Source organism: Euleptes europaea, chromosome 10 (assembly GCF_029931775.1).
Source record: "Euleptes europaea isolate rEulEur1 chromosome 10, rEulEur1.hap1, whole genome shotgun sequence".
NCBI classification, from domain to species: Eukaryota; Metazoa; Chordata; class Lepidosauria; order Squamata; family Sphaerodactylidae; genus Euleptes; species Euleptes europaea.
In genome coordinates this window covers 48305818-48328151 of record NC_079321.1, presented here as the reverse complement: position 1 = coordinate 48328151, position 22334 = coordinate 48305818, and the positions used below count along the sequence as shown (strand labels likewise).

Genomic DNA, 22334 nt, shown 5'->3' with positions numbered 1-22334 from the left:
CTCCTCGGATTCTGGAGAGAATAGGTATGCATCATGACTAGTATCCATTTTTACTAGTAGCCATGAATACCCCTCTCCTCCATGGACATGTCCACTCCCCTCTTAAAGCCTTCCAAGTTGGCAGCCATTACCACACAGACTTCTGTTGGCGGACTGCCCAGAGGTTGCTTGTTTTGATAACTAAAAAGTTACATCTGGGAATACTGCAAGTTCCTATTCCTTTGAAACACATTTTAGAGGGTCCCAAGAAATCAGATGGCTCTCCTTTATTTTTCGATATATCACTGTGAAACACTGCCTCAAAAACACTTCCTTGAAGTCTATTTTTAAGGTACTGAAGCATGACCCGAAATAGTCTGCTTCCCTTCTTACAGAATAGAATGAGATATATAGTTTGACTTTGTATGTGAATTTCCCAAGCAAAAAGCACCAACTTCCTTATCAGTCTCTCTCAGATTCACTTAGTTTCCTCAGGAGAGGGATATCTGCTGTATAACCTCTTGACCTGCCACTAAGCATTTCCCTCAACCAGAAATAGACATCAGATTTATTTAGGACCTTTCATATAATGTAAGTTGTATGATTAAATACTGCACTTGTTTAAGAATCACAATCTTTCTTTTATCCATTCATAGATTCTTCATCTCCTCCCCCTCCCTTTATAGTTGGTTAACAGGGTTGGCTGCAGCCTTGTTTCTTTCTGTATGAAATTTAGAGGCACTCTTGATCAATCAACAAGCAGAAGAGCAGTTTTCATGTGCTGATGGTAAAGCAGCATTAGTCCTGTTCTGTGTCTCTGATCCCAGCACAGTAACAAAACAAAGTTCACACACACATGAACACATGAAGCTGCCTTATACTGAATCAGACCCTCGGTCCATCAAAGTCAGTATTGTCTGCTCAGACCGGCAGTGGCTTTCCAGGGTCTCAGGCTGAGGTCTTTCACATCACCTACTTGCATAGTCCCTTTAACTGGAGATACCGGGGATTGAAACTGGGGATTGAAACTGGGACCTTCTGCATGCCAAGCAGATGCTCTACCACTGACTGAGCCACAGCCCCTCCCCAAAGCTATCCCTTTAAAGAGCTTAAATACTTGTAGGACTGGGGGGGAGCAGGCCTTTCCCTTCAAAGTAGTATTATGTACATCATCACTGGTGCAAAATTTTGTTTATTTTTCAAAAGTTAGCGGCACTGATAAGAAAAACTTTTCCTTCCACTTTATTAGCTTTTCCTTTACAGAGAAAGACTGAGGAAGAGGAGAGAAATCAGAAATGGTGGCAAAGGGGGAAAGAACTAAAATCAGGTCACGAATCCCTCCTATGGTGTGGTAAAATAGTGTGATGCCAACCAACTGCTAAATGGATAACAGTGAAATTGAGTCAGAAGCTAACAAGTCAGCCCTTTAAAAGAAGGGGGGAAAGATAGAAAAATACTCTTTGGGAGGAACATGGATTCTGAGGATTCAGTGAATGAACAAGTAGTGCCAATAATGGAGGAGAAAAACAGTTAAAAACTACATCACTACCTGCCCTTTGGCTTGGTAGTAACTAACACTGTTGAGTCTAAAAGTCTAAAAGAAATCCTCCAAAATGCCAACTAAAACTGTTGACACTATTCCTGTTCCCAAGTACTCCTGTTTAGCAACTATAACTCAGTTCCGGCCACACTCTAAATTGAAAGTTGCAGCCAGACATGACAGTTGCATGCCCCCCCCCCACACCCATATCTTAATTTGTATTTTGATGTCATCACTTTCCATATGCCTCTGTCACTACTTCATCAGTTGCAACCAGTGCTCTAGGGTAGGCAATGAAGTTGTGATGTCAAGACAAAGTAGCATGGGATATGCTTTAGGGGATCCATTTCCCATGGGTTTTATGCATAACGGCCAATCCCTTTGGATCCTTTGCTCTTGTGGGATTAACTTTTTGTGGCCCCCACTGCCCCAGAACACTCCTGTTCCTCAGCAGCCAGCATGTGCATGGAACAGAGTTCTTGGCCCAGGAACTGAACCTGTTTCTTGACTCCAGTAAGGCAAACCAAAATCCAGACCAATGAACAGATTCCTCAGGATACTTCCTGTGGGTTTTGCATTCCATACTTTTAGAACTGTGTGCTGAGTTCGGTGTGGACTGCAGATACATAAGGAGGATTGCAAAAATCTCCTAGACATGGTGGCACGAAAGTGTCAAGACTGGGGAGAAATTTCCCTGCCATGGTTCATCAAGTGTGGATAGGCTCTCCACTGCCCTCCTCCCCCAACTGTAGTTGACAGGCAGCTAGATATCAAATCTGTGCAGTTTGACCTGTCCCAATTTATGAAAAGGAATTTTGATCACCTCAGACTCCCACAAAATTGGCTTTTCAGCAGTTCGACAGCAAAAGAGTTACAGACTCAACAGTGTTAGTTACTACCAAGCCAAAGGGCAGCTAGTGCAGAATCAAGCTTGGGTTTACATTTTTCAAGAAGTTCCCACAAAGCCCCATGTAAATGTGAGATCTGCTGAATATGCTTATGAAGGCAATCAATGATGACTTAATTATTACCCTGAAATGAGTAGACATTCTGAAATGCTTTTAACACACTATAACCAGTCTTGCTAACAGATTTGTCTTATTTTACAACACTGAATAAAGTTATCACATTTAATTAAGGGACAGCCATAATAAATGTGTCATCCTTATGGTTTTCTGGGTCTGCAGTCAAACTGTATCTGATAAGGCACTGAAAGGAGATAAAAGAGACTTGTTGAAATCATTGATAAAATGTTTCTCAAACAAGCCTCTTACAAGGTAATCCGTGCTTGTAGGCATGTCTACATGGGTGGTGCTTAAACATGGATATTTAGGATTTTTTTTTTCATTCTTTTTTTTTTAGAGTAGTTGGGAAGCATGTGAGGTCAAGGACTTCCTAGCATGAAGGTTTATTTGTGATGTCTGTACATCACCAGAGTCAGAACCATATGAAAGTTTTTAAAAAGATTAAGCTACATAAAATAAAAAAACAGGATCACCCCCTGAAATCTGCCAAGTAGTCTCACGTTTTTAACATGCTATATTCAACTGGACATCCAAAAATATATGGGGAAGATCTTCCTGTCAAGGAAATCTGTTTCTTAAAAGGATTAGTCACCTTTTGGAGAATCTTACCTTGCCCTTTTGAGTTAAAGGCTCAATCGTTAAGGAGTCAGGACCGATATCCACGATAATTCCCATCTGAAACCCATCGGTTGGATGTGGAGCCCAAACAGGCTTCCCATCCTCCATTTTGAGGAGCTATTTCCTATAAGGAAAAGAAATAGCCATAAGTAAATCTATTCTGCAAAATGCATTTGTCCTCACAGAATTTTAGATTTTATTCCTCTTCCAATTATTTAAAGAAAATTCTAGGTGAACTTTTGCTACAGACATGCATCTAAGTCATTCCCTTACCAGGGGAAACACTTACTTATTAAGACAATTAACGTATTGCAGTGGTAAATACTATTGTGTTAATGGGTTACCTTCTAGGACTAAAAGATATTGTTCATGCAGTAGACTTATAAACAGAATGATTTGCAGCATAATGGCATGAGTGTACTAGTAGTGGTGAGGTACATACATACGTAAGTGAAAGACTTGTAGAATGTTGCGCACTAGTTACCACATTTATCACAACTCGCAACACATGGAAAAGACAAAGGGTAGGCACAGTGTAGGGAGTGATTGGATAGACGGGCTTAGAGCAAACACCAGACGAAAACTGTAAATGTATACAAAAAGGTTGGATTTTGTAAAGTGCATTTGTGCACACACAATTTGCAATGACTTTCAATTCCTTCATTTGAACATTTAAACCAGACCTGAGCAGGGAAATGGAGAAAACAAAAATTCCAGAATTTTTTTTTATTAACACAATTATATCCCGCCTTTCTTTGAGGTTACAACAGCTAATATTTCCAGTTAAAACCAGAATAACAAATCCCAAATAAGGGAACAGAGTTGGAGGAAGTCTGCTCATCCCACTTATCTACCAGATAGCTGAAGCTATCTTTTAAAAATCCAATGTATTAGGAAAGAGTTATGCAGCTATAAAAATACTAATGAATCCAAGAAGGAAGACCTAAGTATACTAACAAGCTCTACTATGCAGGCTTTACTTCTGAGCAATATTTATTTCCATTTATATCCTGCCTTTTTCACCAGAGGGGAACCACAACAGCTGACATCAATCTCTTCTATTACATTTTATCCTCACAACAAAGCTGCAGGGTAGGTTAAACTGAGTGCATATGACTGGCCCAAAGTCATCCAGCAAGCTTCTATAGCAGAGTGGGGATTTGAACCTGGGCATCTCAGGTCCTAGTAGGCTACGCTAACCACTACAGCACTCTAGCTTGATTTCAATATTTTATGAGCATTGAACAAATAAGTTGTGGGATAAGGGAAAAGTTAAAATTTTATTTAAGCATGACTCTAAAAAATCTAACAAATTGCATTTTAGAACTTCATATAGTACCATTTTTTGATCAAGATTACACATAGCAGCATTAATCTAACACTTCAGGAAAGTTATTTGACAATTAAATTCAAACTCCTTGTGGTAAGCTTCCACTGGTAACTAAGTACAGACATCTCCACTTAACAAGAGATCATATTGTACAACAGGACAAAAAAATCAAATAAGACATTCTTTCAAATTCTGGCTTTAAAAATCATCATAAATCCTGCACTTCATCCCCGAAGTACAAACAGGAAAAAAGTAATGGTTCCCATTTGGTTTCTCAACTCTTGCCTTGGTCAGTACCAGGTAATGTTTTATGACAGCAGAAGAAAAGGCTTTCAGTTTACCTGGGAGTTGTCCTATGCAGATAGATAACCAAGTATTCTTTCATAGAGAATGACTAAAGGCTCTGACATTACTTACTCAACTGACCAGATTGCCACCCCCCACCCATATTATTCATGCTACACAAGCTAGAGAATGAGTCCATGATCCAGATGGGTACATGTTTCCCACACCAGGCCTTGTGCTCAAATTGTTGTTGTTTTAAGCCATTCCCTATTAGGGGTTGCTCCTGCAAGTCACTGACACATGAAAAGGTGATTTGGGGTTTGGCAAAAGAGCTTCCTGAAAACTAAAATTAGGAGAAGTTCCTTTAAACAATTCTTGCATTGACCTCCAGCTTCTGTTTGAAATCCAGCCTCAGTGCATTGAAAAATACCTTAGGTGTTTTGTGCTAATAGCAACACAGTGAGAAGCGCCCTCAGTAGTTTCAGTGCATGTACAGATGTTCCATGGCCACTCCTTTTTATCACTCATGAGCTCCAGTCTGCAACAAATTGCTACATTTGGCACGCCTCTCACAATATGTTAGAAGAGACCGCTAGTGAATGAACACCAGCAACTCGATACATTCACATGAAGTCATAGCGAACCTGCCCAAACAGCCAAGAGGAAATTTGATATACTACTTGGAAAATATGCATTGTTTCTCCAAGAATATATACATCACCTACCTTAAAACGTACTCCAGTATTACTAGGACAGAGTGCATGATGGCCAGAAATATGCAAAAATCCTCAGTTTATGCCCTCAGTCCACATACATTATCTATGCCTTTAATCACTGGTTTTTATACACATTCACCACTGAATTCAAGTTAACCACAGAACTTGTTAATTATCCTTTGATATCCATCTCCCCCTAGTGGTTGGTTGTTTCTTTGAATTAAACATTCCTCCTTTTAATCAGCTCAGCTGTGCCAATCACTGTGGCTTCACATGTTAAGTAATATTCATTTTGGATGAAATGTTTTATCCAACTAATTTGCTAGAAAACATTTAATCCCAAGTTACAAGCTGTTGCCTCTCAGATCATCTTGAAAACGCTAGTAGCCTCCAGCATTCTTTCTCCCTACAGGATTGTGTGAAGAGGCATGCTATACTTGAAAAGAGCCACATTAGGCAGGAAGGCTCGGCTATTATCTCATTAAACACACATGCTCTTCCACAGCAGGGGTCTACGATCCTTAAAATCATACTGCAAGGACAGTCAAGCCCAATCTTTGCCTATAGGGTGGTGTGGGAAACTTGCCTGATCAGAGCAATTCTCACAAAATGGTGATGGCTGACCTCAGCACTGGTTAGGGTTGCCAACCTCCACGTACTAGCAGAAGATCTCCTGCTATTACAAGTAATCTCCAGCCGACAGATATCAGTTCCCCTGGAGAAAATGGCCACTTTGGCAATTGGACTCTATGGCATTGAAGTCCCTCCCCTTCCCAAACCCCACCCTCCTCAGGCTCCGCCCCAAAAACCTCCCGCTGGTGGTGAAGAGGGACCTGGCAACCCTAGCACTGGGAGAAGGGGAGGAGAATAGTGCTGGACTTGCTTCAAGAGGAGACACAAACCCAGCATCCTGTCAAGCAGAAAAAGTACTCTCTCGTGAAACCAAGTTCAGGCAACAGATTTCAGACTCTGTTAACTGGCATCTTACCTTCTTTTGTTCAAGTTGATTTCAAATTGTACTGTTTAAGCCACCGAGGGGGAGAGTTAGGGTTGCCAGGTCCCTCTTTGCCACCGGCGGAGGTTTTTGGGGCAGAGCCTGAGGAGGTTTGAGGAGGGGAGGGACTTCAGTGCCATAGAGTCCAATTGCCAAAGCGGACGTTTTCTCCAGGTGAACTGATCTCTGTTGGCTGGAGATCAGTTGTAACAGCAGGAGATCTCCAGCTAGTACCTGGAGGCTGGCAACCCTAGTGAGAGTGCTGCCACTTGATTTTCTCACAGCAGGCACTGAAGTGGCTTAAGACCAGCTAGCCCTATTCTTGCAGTTTGGATGCCTTTACCACAGCATCACATGGGCTATCAGGATCAGATACTCTCCACCGCAGTATCTGTGGGCCCAGTGAATGTGCAGCACTGGGCTAGCACTCTGTCACTGAAACAAGCCAACAATTTCTGTTGAACACTATCAGCGAGACCAGGGTTTCCAACCAGTGGCAAGGGAGGGAGTTTCTCAGCAGCCGCCACACTGCCAAGGTTGCCTTCAAGTTAAGACAGAGAAACCCCCTACAACAGAGTGCTTCCAATTGGCTTGGAAAGTGGTGACCAGAGGGGATGGGAGTACTCTTAAGCCAGAGTATAGTTCTGAGCCTCTAGTGCTGCTTCAACTATGACAAATTTAGAGACACGGCTGAAATAATGAATTTTGTTTGGGCCTGTTTTTTCCATGATAGACCGGAGTTAAGGGTGTCACTTAGAACTACCAACCTTCTGGAAAGCCTGGAGCTCCATATCCTCATAAACTAAGTGTGCAGCTGTTACCACTATAGATTCACACCCATTCATTACATGAGTGAAACAACATTTGTATCATTACAAATTTGCCTACATCATGATACCACTCTATTCTAGCATCTTTTGGAACCCTAAATCGTTATGTGTGGAGCTAAAGAGATGGCACTTTAGCATTTATGAAAGTAAAGTGTTTGAAGTAAGTCAGATAATATGCTTAAATTTATGCTGATTTATAAAACCAGAGTTAATTTTACATCAGTTGTTGTTTGGTGGTTGGTGGGAAGAAGAGACAGATAACATTTTGTGAAATAAGAATTTAAGGCAGATAACACTTTTGTGAAATAAGAATTTAAGACTATATGTATTGCTTTTCGATCAAATAACCAGAAAAGTATCTGAAACTATTTTTATACCCCACTGATCTAACTTCTGAAATGAATCAGATCTCACCCAAATAATAATAAATGATTTTGGTTCTTGGGAGTCTTAAAAAAAATTGCACACGTGCGGTGTGTAACAGCAACAGTAGTAGAAAACTATCATAGGGGCAGAGCAAGAGCAGTAGGAGACATGGGTTGCACATGACCAAGGAAAGTGGTATGCCACATCCAGCTTTCAAGTCAGAAGACCTACTGCTTGGGAGCCACACACACCAATTTTTAAACATTTTTGTGGTCTCTCTCTAGTTTCATTCTAAATTATATATTTAGAAATTAAGAATAATTCCATACAATATACAGAAGGATATGGGAGACTAACATGGCAGCACTTTGGACTGTTCTAATTAAAACAGTTGGCAGATTGTGTGTTACACTTTTTAATGTTCCCCCACATTAATAAGTCTCTGCATATAGTAAACAAGTTGATCAAGATAAAACATGCAGTATAGTCTCTCTGATATGTTAACTTTGCTAGCTTATGAGAACCAGCATAATGGTCAGTATGTCAGATTAGATCTGGGAGACCTGGATTCAAATCCTCACTTTGCCATGAAGCTTGTCAGGTAACCTTGGGTCAGTCACATTTTCTCAGCCTCATCTGCCCAAAGAGTTGCTGGGAGAATCAAATGGGGAATGGAGAATGGTGCATGCCTCCCAGAGCTCCTTGGAGAAAGGGTGGGATTAAAATACTTCAGAGAATGTGGGCAGATTTTTACATGGAGATCCACAAAAACCAAAACCTCATACATGGTATAATTAGAATTCTTCCCCTGAATTATGTGTAGGATTCCCAAATTCAAAACTGTACTGAAATTGTTTTTCACTGTTATATTACACCAAAAGACATTTGGAAGATGAACAAGGATGTGAATGGACACTGCTTGAAATGTAAGGGGACCGATGGGACCTTCTATCATTCATGGTGGTCATGGAAGAAGATAAAAGAAATTTGGACTGTAGTTCATTCTGAAATAATCTTAAAGATTAAATGTGCAATGTACCCTAAAACTATGCTGCTAGGAATTTTACCACCTGTCATTGGGAAGACTTCAGAAGAGTTGGCCAGGCACATGATTACTTTGCAAGAGTGGTATTAGCAAGAAAGTGGAAGTCAGAAGACTCTCTAGATATAGACGATTGGAAAGACAAACTAGCAGAATATGCAGTGATGGCCAAGTTGACAAACCAAGTGAATAAAAAACCCAGTGAAGAGTTTCAAAGAAATTGAAAATTATACTATTCATATGTTCTGTAAAGCATGTAAAAAGAGAAAGGAATATGTTCAACTATAAAGTTCCACTGGGAAATTCCATCAAGGAACTCGATCATCATATATAAATTTACATACAATTTTAAATGAGATACTATTCAATCTTGTATACATTTATTAGGCAAGTGCAAAGCACAAATAGTAATGAAAATGTTAGATATAAGATTATACTGGCAAATAAATGTGTTAGTGATAATAAATGGCTTAACATGATTTAATATAGATTAGTTTTACTATGCAAATATAAAGCATATATATTATAAGATAAATGATTGCATAAAATTAGCATAAAAACAAGCTCATATAATAATCTAAAATCAGAATAGTAGAATGCAGGGTAGAGTATAAGATGTAAACAAAATTGTATAGGTTCACCCAATCAAGCTTGTTTTGCTATATTGCTTGAATGTTTGTTTTTGTTTTGTTGTGATGTAGAGTATGTTTGTAATTTAATTGTTAGGGGAAAAAATGCACTGTAATTTAGGAAGCACTGCTTCCCAAAGGACAAATGGAAATATGTTGCAAAATATTATTCTGAACATAGAATTTTACAGCACTCTGCATAGCAATTCAGTGAACTTATCGTGATGACAACTGAAGACGACTTTGTCACTTGAATTTTGGTCACAAAAATAAAAATTGCATGTTTTTGAGACAAATTCAAGTTTGTCTGATTAACCTAGAAGATTCCAAAAATGTCACAACATCCAATTATTTTGATCATGTGTATTCAGCAACATAAAGCAATTCTTCTTGAACAACGTCTGTATTTACTCAGATCTGGCTAGTGGCTACATTTCTTTTCGAATTTAGAAGTGTATATATCTGGACCAGAAATAGGATGGTTTTCGCAGGTCTCAAGAGTGTGGATCTGCCTTTATTTCAAGTTCCAACTGTTACGAAAACTCCAGACTCCCAATAGACACAAGCACTTTAAAAAGTTTAGCCTGACAGTCAATTGCTATAGAAGTCTGAAAGCAAGCTCCTAGACAATGTTATTGGCTCTTACGTTTAACATTTGCAGCCGTCAAAGGTCACAGCTCTTTGAATATTGAGACCTTTTCTGTCACATGCGTCTTTTTTTAGCATTCCTACAAACAGCATTCCTTTCAAACCACTACCAAAACCAAAAACATTACAAGAGCAGATGTTCACTATGTCACACCCTGAAATTAACATGCATAACCTCTTACCACCAGGCTACAATAAATGTCAATTGTCTGAGGAAGTGGCTGCTGCTTAAATTTCAGTTGCAGAAAGTATGATCTTTAGATCTTAAACTCATTTGTTTACTTCTTTTTTCATGTACAAGACAAGCTATTTCTTACCACATTAGTGTTCAACATTTGACTCACAGTGCAATGCTGGACAGAATTACATCATTTTTAAAGCCCATTAACTTCAATGGGTTTGCTTGTTTTGCAGTCAAGTGGCAGCTGACTCATGGTGACCCCATGGGGTTTTCAAGGCAAAGGAAGTTCAGAGGTAGTTTGCCATTGCCTGCCTCTGTGTAGCGACCCTAGTATTCCTTGGTGGTCTCCCATTGAAATACTGACCAGGGCTAGCCCTGCTTAAGCTTCCAAGATCTGATGAGATCAGGTTAGCCTTGGCTATCCAGGTCAGAGCAATTGCTCTAGAAGGACACAACTCTGCTTAGGATGGCACTGTCAACCAACACTAAAATTAAACAAAGTTCCTTGCTTTGGTTGCTTCTCTAGTATCACTCTGACATAAAGTTTGGGCTTATTTAATCTAATGTAATACTTTTTCAGGCTCCATCACATAATTACCAACTACTACATTTTAACTAATCAAACAAGACGGTAAACAACTGTTTGTGGTTCTCCCTCATCTCTCTTCTGCACATCTCAACCAACACCTTGGTAGCAATTAAGGAGCTTAACACAATTGAGCCAAGTCTGTTACTGTAATACTCAGTAAACCCAGAGATTGAAGAATCACAGGCAGACACACATTTGTTGCTAATATTCTACTACAGGGCAGGACAGGGCATAATTGACAGCAGACAGAAAGACAGTTTTGAATATTCTACTCTTGGTCTTTAGTTTGTTTTTACACAATCCAAAACTAATAATTCACCCAAGTTTTTAAATATATATATCTTATATTTCTCTCTAATTTTTAGCACCCTCCTTTCTAGGTACTTGATCAAATGGTGCCCCTTCACATATTATTCAGAGTAAATTAAAACCAATAGAATTTCCTCTCCACATACAAGCATAGAGCTATAGTCTGCTGTTTCTTCCTGTACTTGCCTCTTCTGTCTCTTCATGTATCTAGTTAAAAAAACAAAGTCTCTACACAGCTAGCCAATTAAATAGGCCATCTTATTTGACCAATGAACGCTGTGTCACCTTCACAAAATTATCAGACATTCTCTGGCGCGTCCAATGCCGACAAAAGTAATGAGATTATGGACATTTAAAGTCCAAAGCATCTACCTACTCCATTACTTCTACAGATGTATGCGTTCAGGGTGCAATTATGAAGTGTCTTGCACCAAGAAGGTAAGAGGGCTGGGATGACAAAAGAGATTTTCATCAGCCTTTCTGCTGTTTATGATTCTGCATTTGAGTACAGCTTGCATGAACACATACATCAAGATAACTTCATAAGCCATAATCGTTTCAGCAGTGTAATTACTACAGCAACGCTAAAGACATAATGAGAGAGATTCCAAAGTTGGGTTGCTTTGTAGGAGGCTCCTTGCAGGTGTGCCAGTTGCCCTTAGAGAACGGCTTACAAGAATGGAAGATTGCATCACCTTCACATCTATCTGATTAGGAATACTGTTTGTATGATGACCTTGCACTATTTAGCTTTCTTGCATTCAGAATTACACTGGGAAGAGGCAAAATAGGAATTTGCTTTTTGGGGGTACCGGTTGGCAATTGTGTGAAACAGAATGCTGGACTAGATAAACTATTGGTCTGATCCTTACTGTCTTTGTTTTCTTAGATATTGGGACTGAGGTCTGACCTAGCCTAGTCATTATTGTACTACATTCCTATGGCAATTTTTTTTCAACCTGCTGGTTCTATTATCTAGAAAACTCACAATGAAAGTAAAGTCCACCACAAAATGAACTTCCCTGCCCAAAGCCATTTTACATATTAAGTTCCATTTCCCATTTAATCTTCCAAACATTTGCTACCTCCTAATTCTTGATGTGGACAGGGAGGGGCACACAGTGGATAAGGAAAGTACTTGCTCGGAGGTACTTTCATTTGCTTCAAGATTCAGCTCTAACGCTAGGCAGATTACAAGACTGATGAAAGTTCTACCTTGAGATGTTGTTGTAAGATAAATTCAGTCCAAAGGAAATGCAAAGGAGAAATGACAGCCAACTTTAAAACAAGGCAAATTAAAAAAGCACTAAAATGATAAGAGTGAAGACGAGCTATATAAAGACATACTGAAAGAGCTGGATAATTCTGGGGGGGAAGGGGGAGAAATCAAGTGAATAGAAGAAACATGACGTTGCCAAATACATTAGAGTATGCAAAAGTAGCTTCCAGGGTATTGCCTGACCATCGGCAGGAACAATCCAGGAGGAGGGATAACACATTTGGTCCCTACAATATCTGAAAACAGATCAAGGAACAATGGACTTAAGCTACAAAGATACAGATCTGAGTCAAACATTTAAAAACTTTCTAGCTATCAGATCAACATAGGAAAGAAACTGGCTGCCTATTCAGCATGGCTTGACAAATCCCAGGCACCAGTTTGGCATAGAACCTAGGAATTTCATTGTGACACCTAGTGTTTTCCTCAAATATTTTATTACTATGTCTCTCATCAATCCTCAATAGAAGAACAAGAGTTATTTATTATACCCCATCAGAATGCATGTGAATCCGTGCAATCACTTGTTTATATGCCTACTTCATACCATTCAATGGAGGTAGATTAATTCATTTTTAATCAATTGTTTTCTTTCTTTTAAAGCACTAATTAAATTATGAAAATTGGGGAAAAGTTAGGTTAAGGTCAGCTGTTTGCTGTGGTGATGACAGCCAGTGTTACCCCATATGTACTTATATTACAACACTTCATTTAATTAAAGCTATGAGAAACTGTGAAGAGTTTAGGATTAGGTTTTGTGGTAGCAATAATTGGGGGAAGGTTAAAAAAAAGGTGACACCCATGGGGTGACATCACATCCCAACGTTTACTAGGCAGACTTTGTTTACAAGGTGGTTTGCCATTGCCTTCCCCAGTCATCTATACCCACAGCAAGCTGGGTACTCATTTTACTAATCTCGGAAGGATGAAAGGCTGAGGCAACCTTGAGCTGGCTACCTGAAACCAACTTCCGTCGGGATCAAACTCATGTTGTGAACCGAGCTTGGACAGGAAATGGGTTTTTACCCCTTTTCTCCAAGGACCTTTTAAAATTTCTCTGATGGAAACATTGGGCAATGTGGGGGAGCACTCCTTTATCCCTATATCTACCTTCCCACATTATTTCCTCTTTCCTCTATTCTGGTAACACTGATATCCTCACCTTCCCCTGTTTTCTTCTCTTCTTTCTACCTACCAACCATCCTACCTTTTATTTGCCCCCTCATTTTCAGCTATATTTATTATTTTTCACATATACTCTATATTTCTCCACAATGGGGACCCAAAGCAGCTTATTATCATTCTCCTCTCATCCATTTTATCCTCATAACAACCCTGTGAGGTAAGTTAGGCTGCGAATTATGCTCACTCAGTGAGCAATATAGTAGAATGGGGATTTAAACTCTGGCCTCCCAGATCTTCATTTGAAATTCTAACCAATAATACTGGCTTTCATGAGGTGGCTGGTGTTGGACAGTGGCAAACAGCTGGGCATGGGTGAGTTATGCAACTCACAAGGTAGCATGTTGCCTGGTAGTTGCTGCCAGGCCTGGTCCTGACGAGCCCTCCTTCAAAAAGCCAAAATAGCCCTTGCAATGGCCCTGCCATCCCTCTCACCCCCACCTTTTACTGACAGAAACAAGGCATCAACTGGCAATACTGTTGTAGATGCTTAGCAACAGCCACAGCGGGCATTATTTTCTTAAAGCTTCTATTATTTGGGGGAGTTTTAATCCTGGGGGGGGGGGGTTAAGACTTTAAATTTTTCTGCAAACCTAGGATTTTTCTCAGGTTTGGAGAAATATCTGTCTTGTCTGTTCATGGCTCCAATCTATGGGTTCAACTATCCAAAGATTTGGCCACACTGAGAATTAGATATACAAGTGGGGACCTGCAAGGAACTTGTGGGAGTAACTATCCCATCCCCCCCTTTGCTTCCTCCCCTCTCCCTACTGTCAGTCTCTCACTCTCACTCCTGCCACTCCTTTTCTTACACTCTCTCTCCCCTCCATGCCTGTCACTTTCTCTCTTTCTGCCCCTTACCATAATTTCTTCTCCTTCTGTACCCCATCAGTCTCCCCTTCATCCTCCCAGCCACCTACCTGCTACCTCCCACCCCACAGCAGCAGTAGCGGCAGCAGCTCTCCGGGAATCACAACAGAGTTCCCAACTACAGAGAGCAAGTTCCCCTAGGGTTGCCAGCTCCAAGTTGGAAAATTCCTGGAGATTTGGGGTGGAGCCTTGAGAGGGTAAGATTCGGGGAGGGAAGAGACCTCAGCATGGCATAATGCATGAGAGTCCACCATCCAAAGCAGCCATTTTCTCCAGGGGAACTGATCTATATTAATCTATATGCGACTGAATAATAATAATAATATTGAAATGGTTCTACCGGACGGCCTATCTCACATTTATGATTAATTTGAACAACATGCATTTGTCACCTTAAAGATGCAGCAAGGACTGTGGCTTTGAATAGATTTGAAACTTCGCTGCAGAATGTTACACTACTCTACAGGCTTCTCTGTTTTATCTTGCTAATAATCCTTTGAGGTAAAATAGGGTTGAGAGAACATGACTGGCCTATGGTCACCTAGTGAGTTTCATGGCAGAGTAGGAATTTGAGCCTGGGGCTCTACCGCCCTAATCTCATGCATCAAAAAAAGTAGCATTCGCTCCTACAACAGAATTCTGTATAACGTATGAAGAATTCAAAGGGAAGGGCTCTCTCACTTCATGCTAGGCAAACAGAAGCAGATAGATGACACATGATGATCGTATTTGTGGTTTCCTGCCCTTTAGTGTGAGGGTCATTTGCTCATATTTCATGCTTAAAGCTTGTTTAGAACAAAATGGAAAGACAACTGCTTATAAATAAGCATGGAAGGTAATTATTCATAATTACTATACAACCTTCACTATCAGGACAACATAATTACTGTATTTATAGTTCCCCAGGAGAAAAGAGTAGATCTAAACTATTTCTTCAAAACATAATTAGATCAACTGTGGTCAGTGAGTGCGGTCAGTCTCTGTGTTATTTGCTATATTTAAACCTATTATTGAGTTCCTCAACTCATTAGGAAGATAAAGTCCAATAATTCTTTAACTGTTAACATACTTCAAATAATTTTAAATGACTTGTTCTTGTTTTAAACCTGCATCTTCATTATCTTCCGCAAGTTCCAATGTTAAATCAATGATAAACCCCTTCACTATACATAGGATACATCAAGCTTAAAAAGTCATTTTCCTTCACCTTCAGTACATAGCCAATAGCTTCTCTACTATTTCAGCTTCTCAAACTCATTTGTTAAATCACACTTTTATCCTGATCTTCCTTCAGAGAACTCAAGTTGGTATATACAGGGTTCCCTCTTCTCATTTTACTCTAACAACCCCGTGGTAAACTGGGCAGAAAGGTTATGAGTGGCAGCACCACCATTGATGCTGAGGCAGGATTTGAACCTTGGTTTCACAAGTCAAAGTCCAGCACTTTAACCACTCACTCTGGGTGTCTTTACAATTCAATTGTTTATTTTCACAACAAAATGGGACTGAAGCTCTTGTGAATCCACTCTTGTGAATCACAGTTCAAACTCTATAATGGCCATACTCCCTCCTCCTTGGAGAAAAAGGACCTAAACACCTATAAATAAGTAACCAGACCATTATTCTCAATACATGAAACAGATTGGTGTTTAAATAACCCACTCAGGACTCCATATTTCATTATGCAGAAGTTTCACATATGGTCAACTGGCAACCAATAAGTTGGACGTGATTCCCTGAAGCAATTTTAGTTGGGTCAAGGCAGTCCCTGTCATATTTCAGTCAGCATATGTGCTTATTTAAGTTATTTATATACCACACTTTCCTTCACTCAATGTATTTTATGAGTATCAATAGCAAAACCATTGATAAAACATTTCATAAGAGTCCTGTAGAAATTATTTAAAATACCACAAAAAAATTAATTGGATTTGTAATTGGGATGCTTTTTTATACAAACAATGAATTAGAGATTGAGACAAAAAGTGATGCATGAGTTTTTCCAGAAAACAATGTTTCCCCAGTTCAGTATCAAGCACTCTGGAGAGATACTGCCCCCTCCTTTTCACACAAACATGATCCAGCAACATCCCACAGAACTGGTATGAGTCATTAAATATTCAAAATTGGGGGGGGGGGTCTACATAACAGAACCATTTCACCACAAGCAAAGGTGTGTATCTAGGATTTGGGTGTTTGAATCTGTCACCAAGTATTCAGAAATACACTGAATTCTGCCACCACAAACAAATCGTTGGGGGGGCGGACATTTAACTATGTCAAGATGTATTGGGGGGATATTCAAGCCAAATTCCAGCATATTTTGTGTAAGTTTTCCACTGAATTGTTCAAAAATAGTTGCATGAGTCAATAGTTACACAGTGCTCGACATCAATTCGCACAGTGTAAAACAAGACAGCAAAATAAAACTGTTACCATGAATAGGCTTTACTAGGTGACTGTGTTTTCTTGCACTATAAAAGGAGAACTGAGTTTCCACCCATAAATTGTGATTCACAAGCCAACCTAGAAAGACCACACCCTTTCTTGAAGTAAGATGATTGAAACAGAGGTCAAAAGGTACTCCATTTTCTTCCAGTCATGAATTTATTAGGGCAATAGTTTTCAGTCGGTGTTCCAGGGATCCCTAAGGTTCTTTCAAAGATTATCAGGGAATCCTTACTGGCAATATGAGTGATGATAGTTCTGTTCCCTGAAAGACACCTCAACTACCATTGTCAATCTTCCCCTTCAATGTGCATCCACGGCAGAGCACCTGATGTGGGAAATAATTATGTTAAGCATAGTATCTGAACACTACCACATTAGACTACCTATACAGCAATACAGTGTGTGAAATTCAATTTAAAAAATACTTTGAAGCAAAATTTCTTTACCTTAAAGCACACTGTTTAACCTTCCTCTCGCCTCAATAATGGTAGTTAGTTCTAGATAGTACCAGCTATTCATCCAAAAGAGTATAATTCACTTAATCACTGTCATGCTCGGCAAATGTATTACTTACCTATAAGTATCCCACAGTACAATTCTATGTGTAAATCTGCTAGGGCTGTCGATTCGGTTCATCCGAACCGAAAAAACAGCCAAATTTTCCACAATTCGGGGGTTTTCAGTTCGGATGGAACCGAACTGAAAAAAGGCAGGAAAACGACACCCCGAATTCAGCAAATTCAAGGCGATCGCCGAAGAAATTCGGCTGGTTCGGCGTTCCCAAACCTGCCTTTTCCCGCCTTTAAAGACACCCCCCCTGCGTGCCTTCACGGGGCTTCCCTGAAGGCGTGCAGGGGGCGCTTTAAACAGATCTGCGCCTTCCAGCTGGAAGGCGCAGATCTGTTTAAAGAGTCCCCCAGCGCTTTCACGGGGCTTCCCTGAAGGTGCGCAGGAGGCGCTTTAAACAGATCTGCGCCTTCCAGCTGGAAGTTGCAGATCTGTCCCCCCCCCCACGCGCGCCTTCACGGGGCTTCCCTGAAGGCGCATGGGGGGCGTTTTAAACAGATCTGCGCCTCCCAGCTGGGAGGCGCAGATCTGTTTAAATTCGGCCGGGTCTTTGAAGTGCTGGGCGCCGCCTGGGCAGGCAGTGCCCAGCACTTCAAAGACCCGGCCAAATTTTCCCCCGAACTCTGGATCTCGCTCCGAATTTCGCGGATCCGAAGCGGGGGAGTTCGGACTTCGGCACGTCCCAAATTTAAAAGGGCCAAATTTTGCCGAAGCCGAACTTTACCGATTTTTTTTTAACAATCCTAAAATCTACTGATTTTAGGGACTTAGACTGAAGTCACTCTGTGCAGAATTGCATCGCTAATGTGTTAAAGTATTTCAAATTATATTTGTCATCCTAGCTTAGTTTGGAGGATCAAAAATAAACCACAAGATAACCCACTCTTCTTCCTCTCAGTTTCCCATTTAGAGTGAATGATGAAAATACATATTTGAAACAGTAAGGTGGTTATGTTCCTTCCAAACCCAAACTGGAAAGTTGATTGAAGCACGAACATCTAAGTTTGGATTTTTTAAATGCGTTAATACTGTTATATTTGTATCCAGGTTTCTTAAGACACTGAGACTTAAACTAAGGTATCAGGCATAATATCCAAGAGTACACAACCTTAGAACGATTTACACATGATCCTTTCCAAATTAATGAATGCCCATCTAAAGGATAGGATTTAAATAATATTGCTTCTAAATAAGCTATTTGGACACTTCAATTAAAAAGCAATATTTACTATTTAAAAATCACCACCACCAGACTGCACATAAGAATCTAACAAAACTACCCTAAACAATTATATGGAATTGGTTGGTTCCCGCTCCCCTTGGTTGTTTGGGTTTTTTTCTACGAAGTGGAAAAGTATTTCAGGAACTTTTCTTTACTCTTTGAATTTTAGTTTCCAGAGGTGTGTTTTCCAATCAGTGTTAAATTCAGTTTTCTCCATCAGAGACAATTTTTTAGAAGTCTCAAATTTCTTAAACATTTTATGCAATCCCAATTAGCTATTCCCAGGATGGCCCAGGTTAGCTCTATCTCATCAGAACTCAGAAGCTAATCAGGGTTGTATTTGGTTAGTATTTGGATGGGAGACCACGAAGGAAGCCCAGGGTCACTACACAAAGGCAGGCAACGGCAAACGACCTCTGTTCGTTGCTTGCCTTGAAAACCCAACTCTGTCACCGTAAGTTGGCTGCAACTTGACAGCACTTTTCACACAGAGAGAGTTCTTTTCCTCCCAAGAACCAGGTGGTTCTTCAAATATTAGCTGTGCTGAACCAAGCAAAGAAAGGATACTTAGTGGCCTTCACCTAGCCTTAAATTATAAATTCTAAGAGCACCGATGATTCCTGCATAGGTTTGTTTGTTTGTTTGTCATGCTGTTTATTTGTATGAATGCCCACTTGCTGTTTCCCCATGACATGTCATATGTAAAAGAGCAAGCCACCTTTTAATTTCAGCTACATGAGCTAAATCAATCAATCAGTCAATAACTTTAATACGGTCCAAGATCAGCAGATAAATATATATATACATAGTAACAGGATAACAACTATATACACCAATAAATATTTGATAAAAATAGTCACTCACTCATGGGGGAGCCATTAAGAACATGATTTTAAAATATGATACATAAAATATGGTACATAATTGCAGTCAATATAAATAAAAGTCACTCATCCATTAAGTTCAACCCAGGCTCGCCTAGTCTTCATAGCCATGAGCTAAATCAGCATAATGTATTCATCACCAGTGAGCCCCCCAACCAAGTTCTACCAGTCTGCTTTCATTCAACGTTGACTGAGCTGAAATATTGTGTTTCTGCCAGAGACCCTGTAAAACAGAGGTGGGGAACCTTTTTTCCACCAAGGGCCATTTGGATATTTATAACATCATTCGCGGGCCATACAAAATTATCAACTTAAAAATTAGCCGACCTAGTCCCAAGCAGGCAGCTGCCCAAGATGACCCTCCCCCCAGCATGGGCAAGCAGGCAGGCATCCAACTGGTGGCACACTCGCCCACCTGGTGGCACAGGATGGTCTGTTGCACCAGCTGGGCATAGCCGTCCAGCCGCACGCCGGAGTTGCTCCTGCTCCGCATGGTCGGGGCCGGATTCTACAGCCAGCTCCTGCTACCTCCGCCTGCAGGGATGAAATGAGGACACACTGGCTAAGAACTCGCCCCCCTACGCATTCTGGCCCTGCCCCCTTTAACCCCTCCATTGTCGCCACTTCCGCCCCCAGCCCTCTTGTAGTACAGAGGGAATATGTTTCTCCATGGCCCGGGTGGGAAAGGGTTAACACAGTTTCTTGGGCAGTCCTAGCAGCTCCATAGCTAACGACTCTTCTGCAAGGGGGGGGGGAGTTCTTTTTCTCCACAAAACAAACACATCTGCCTTGAATAGAGGCTATTCCTGTCCGCAGGAGGGGACGGATCACCAGTCTTAGATCCTTCTGAGCTAGAGATCTGCCAAGACCCGCAAAGGGCCAGACCAAATGATTTCGCAGGCCTTAAACGGCCCCCGGGCCTGACGTTCCCCATCCCTGCTGTAAAAGCAACTACATACCAGCTTGATTTACTTGGAGAATGCAGAACTGTGACCTACATGAGGCTCAGAGCACATCCCTATTCAAAGAGCTAATTGCTTATATAATGGATGCAAAAACTTTTAGAATTTTCATACAGTGTGTACAGTAACAAGGTTAACCACCCCACACTCTAATAGTTTGATTCTAAGTTTTGGTGAAGCCGCAATTAAGAGACTTTGTATGAGACATACTGACAGAGGTGCCAATACACTATCACACAAACACACAAAAAGACTGCACGTGTACCATGAGAAGATATGCCAGCACAAGGCTTTGAAACTAAAATGTGGGATACATGATTTTACCCATAAAAGGTGTCTGACTTCTTTCAGTCCCCTGCTAGTAATCAGGAATATTGAGAGAAGTGCATCAGTCCTCTGTATTATATCATGAGGCAATTGGTCAAGTCTTTGAATAATATGAAAGATAGCCCAATTAGGCAAATCAAAACAAGTTTGAACTAAATGGCACTTTTTAGATATACACTTAAAGAAATTCTCAATAATTAATGCATGCCCATGTTTTAATTATTTTTGGTAGTTAATATAGTATAATAGATAAGAGGCTAAGTTACGAAGAACCAGAAGTCCTAAACTCAAATGGCTCTTGTGCTAGGCAGCATATGCAAGCCACTCTCAATCTGGAGCCCCCATCTGCAACATGAGGGTAATATGAGCCACTGTAATGGCATGCACGTCGCTCCAATGGGAGATATTCAGGTTCAAATATCAGCCACAAAATTTACTGGCTTACTAAAAGGCATCACAGAGTTCTAGTGAGGAGAATGGAAAGGAACCACATATGAAACCATGAGCTCCTGAGGAGGGGGGGTACTGGATTTCAACACAATAACACATACTCACACTGCTCTACACACCCTCCCTTTTATGATGGCACCCACAACAATTAAAATCATGAGCACAAAGTGCTTAGAACCCACTAACATATTCTACAGATGTCAAGCATTGATCCTTCTTTAAATGCAACTTCTGAAGAAGAAAAAAGACTCATATAAATTACTCAAGTTTGTTACAACCCTTTTGCCAGTAAGCACTGTTTATTTACTCTCAGACTGAATGTTAAGCCAGTTATAGCAGCACAGCCCCTAGGTGCCTTCCCCCAGCTCTCTACAGATGCAATTATTCAAATTAACTTAGTCTGCTTACTGACCCAAGTGCAATGCCTCCCTACCAACATGGCACATCCTTGGCAACAAATGGCATTGGCATAGAGATGCTGCATTCCTCTGAGATGGCACATGAGATAAACTGAACTGCACTGTTTGTGCACCATTTTCAGAGGCAGCCCCACATAGAACACATTGCAGTAATCCAATCTGGGCATAGTTGGGCAGGTGAGTTATATCAAGGAACAGCTGTAATTAGCATACTAGCCTAAGCCGGTAAAAGATGGCCCTTACCATTTTTGTCATCTACTCATCCAGAGGTAGAGAAGAACCCAAGAACACCACTATCTAAGAACAGAATACATCCATGCTGAAACCAGCTTTACACATGTGTTTTGACTGGTTGACATTCGGTTGTTCACCCTCATTTAATTTTTTACCACCTGAAAACATGGTTTTAGAACCACCACCTCCCTGGAAACAAAGAGAGCTTTGAGCATAATGCACATATTGTTCACTCCAGATGACTGCTCCCTCTCTTCTCATGGAGATGCAAATAGTTTAGGGAACAAGATGGACTCCTCTGTGTTACCCCTCAGACCAATGTCAATAATAAAAGTCCCACAGCACCACCTTTAAGAACATACCCTCCAGATAGGACTGAAGACAATGCAAAACAATGCCTCCAAGG

At 40.6% G+C, this 22334-nt stretch overlaps 1 protein-coding gene across 4 annotated transcripts in view; it reads right to left on the bottom strand.

The window, feature by feature from the left end:
• The window catches only part of MYO6 (myosin VI), a 117920-nt gene that overhangs the window by 75840 nt on the left and 19746 nt on the right, over nt 1–22334 (bottom strand). For all 4 annotated transcript variants that reach the window (XM_056856387.1, XM_056856383.1, XM_056856385.1 and 1 more), the window contains exon 2: nt 3154–3286. In XM_056856387.1, the coding sequence (XP_056712365.1) occupies nt 3154–3270 (117 nt within the window). In that variant the 5' untranslated portion in view covers nt 3271–3286. The remainder of the gene's footprint in view (nt 1–3153; nt 3287–22334) is intronic.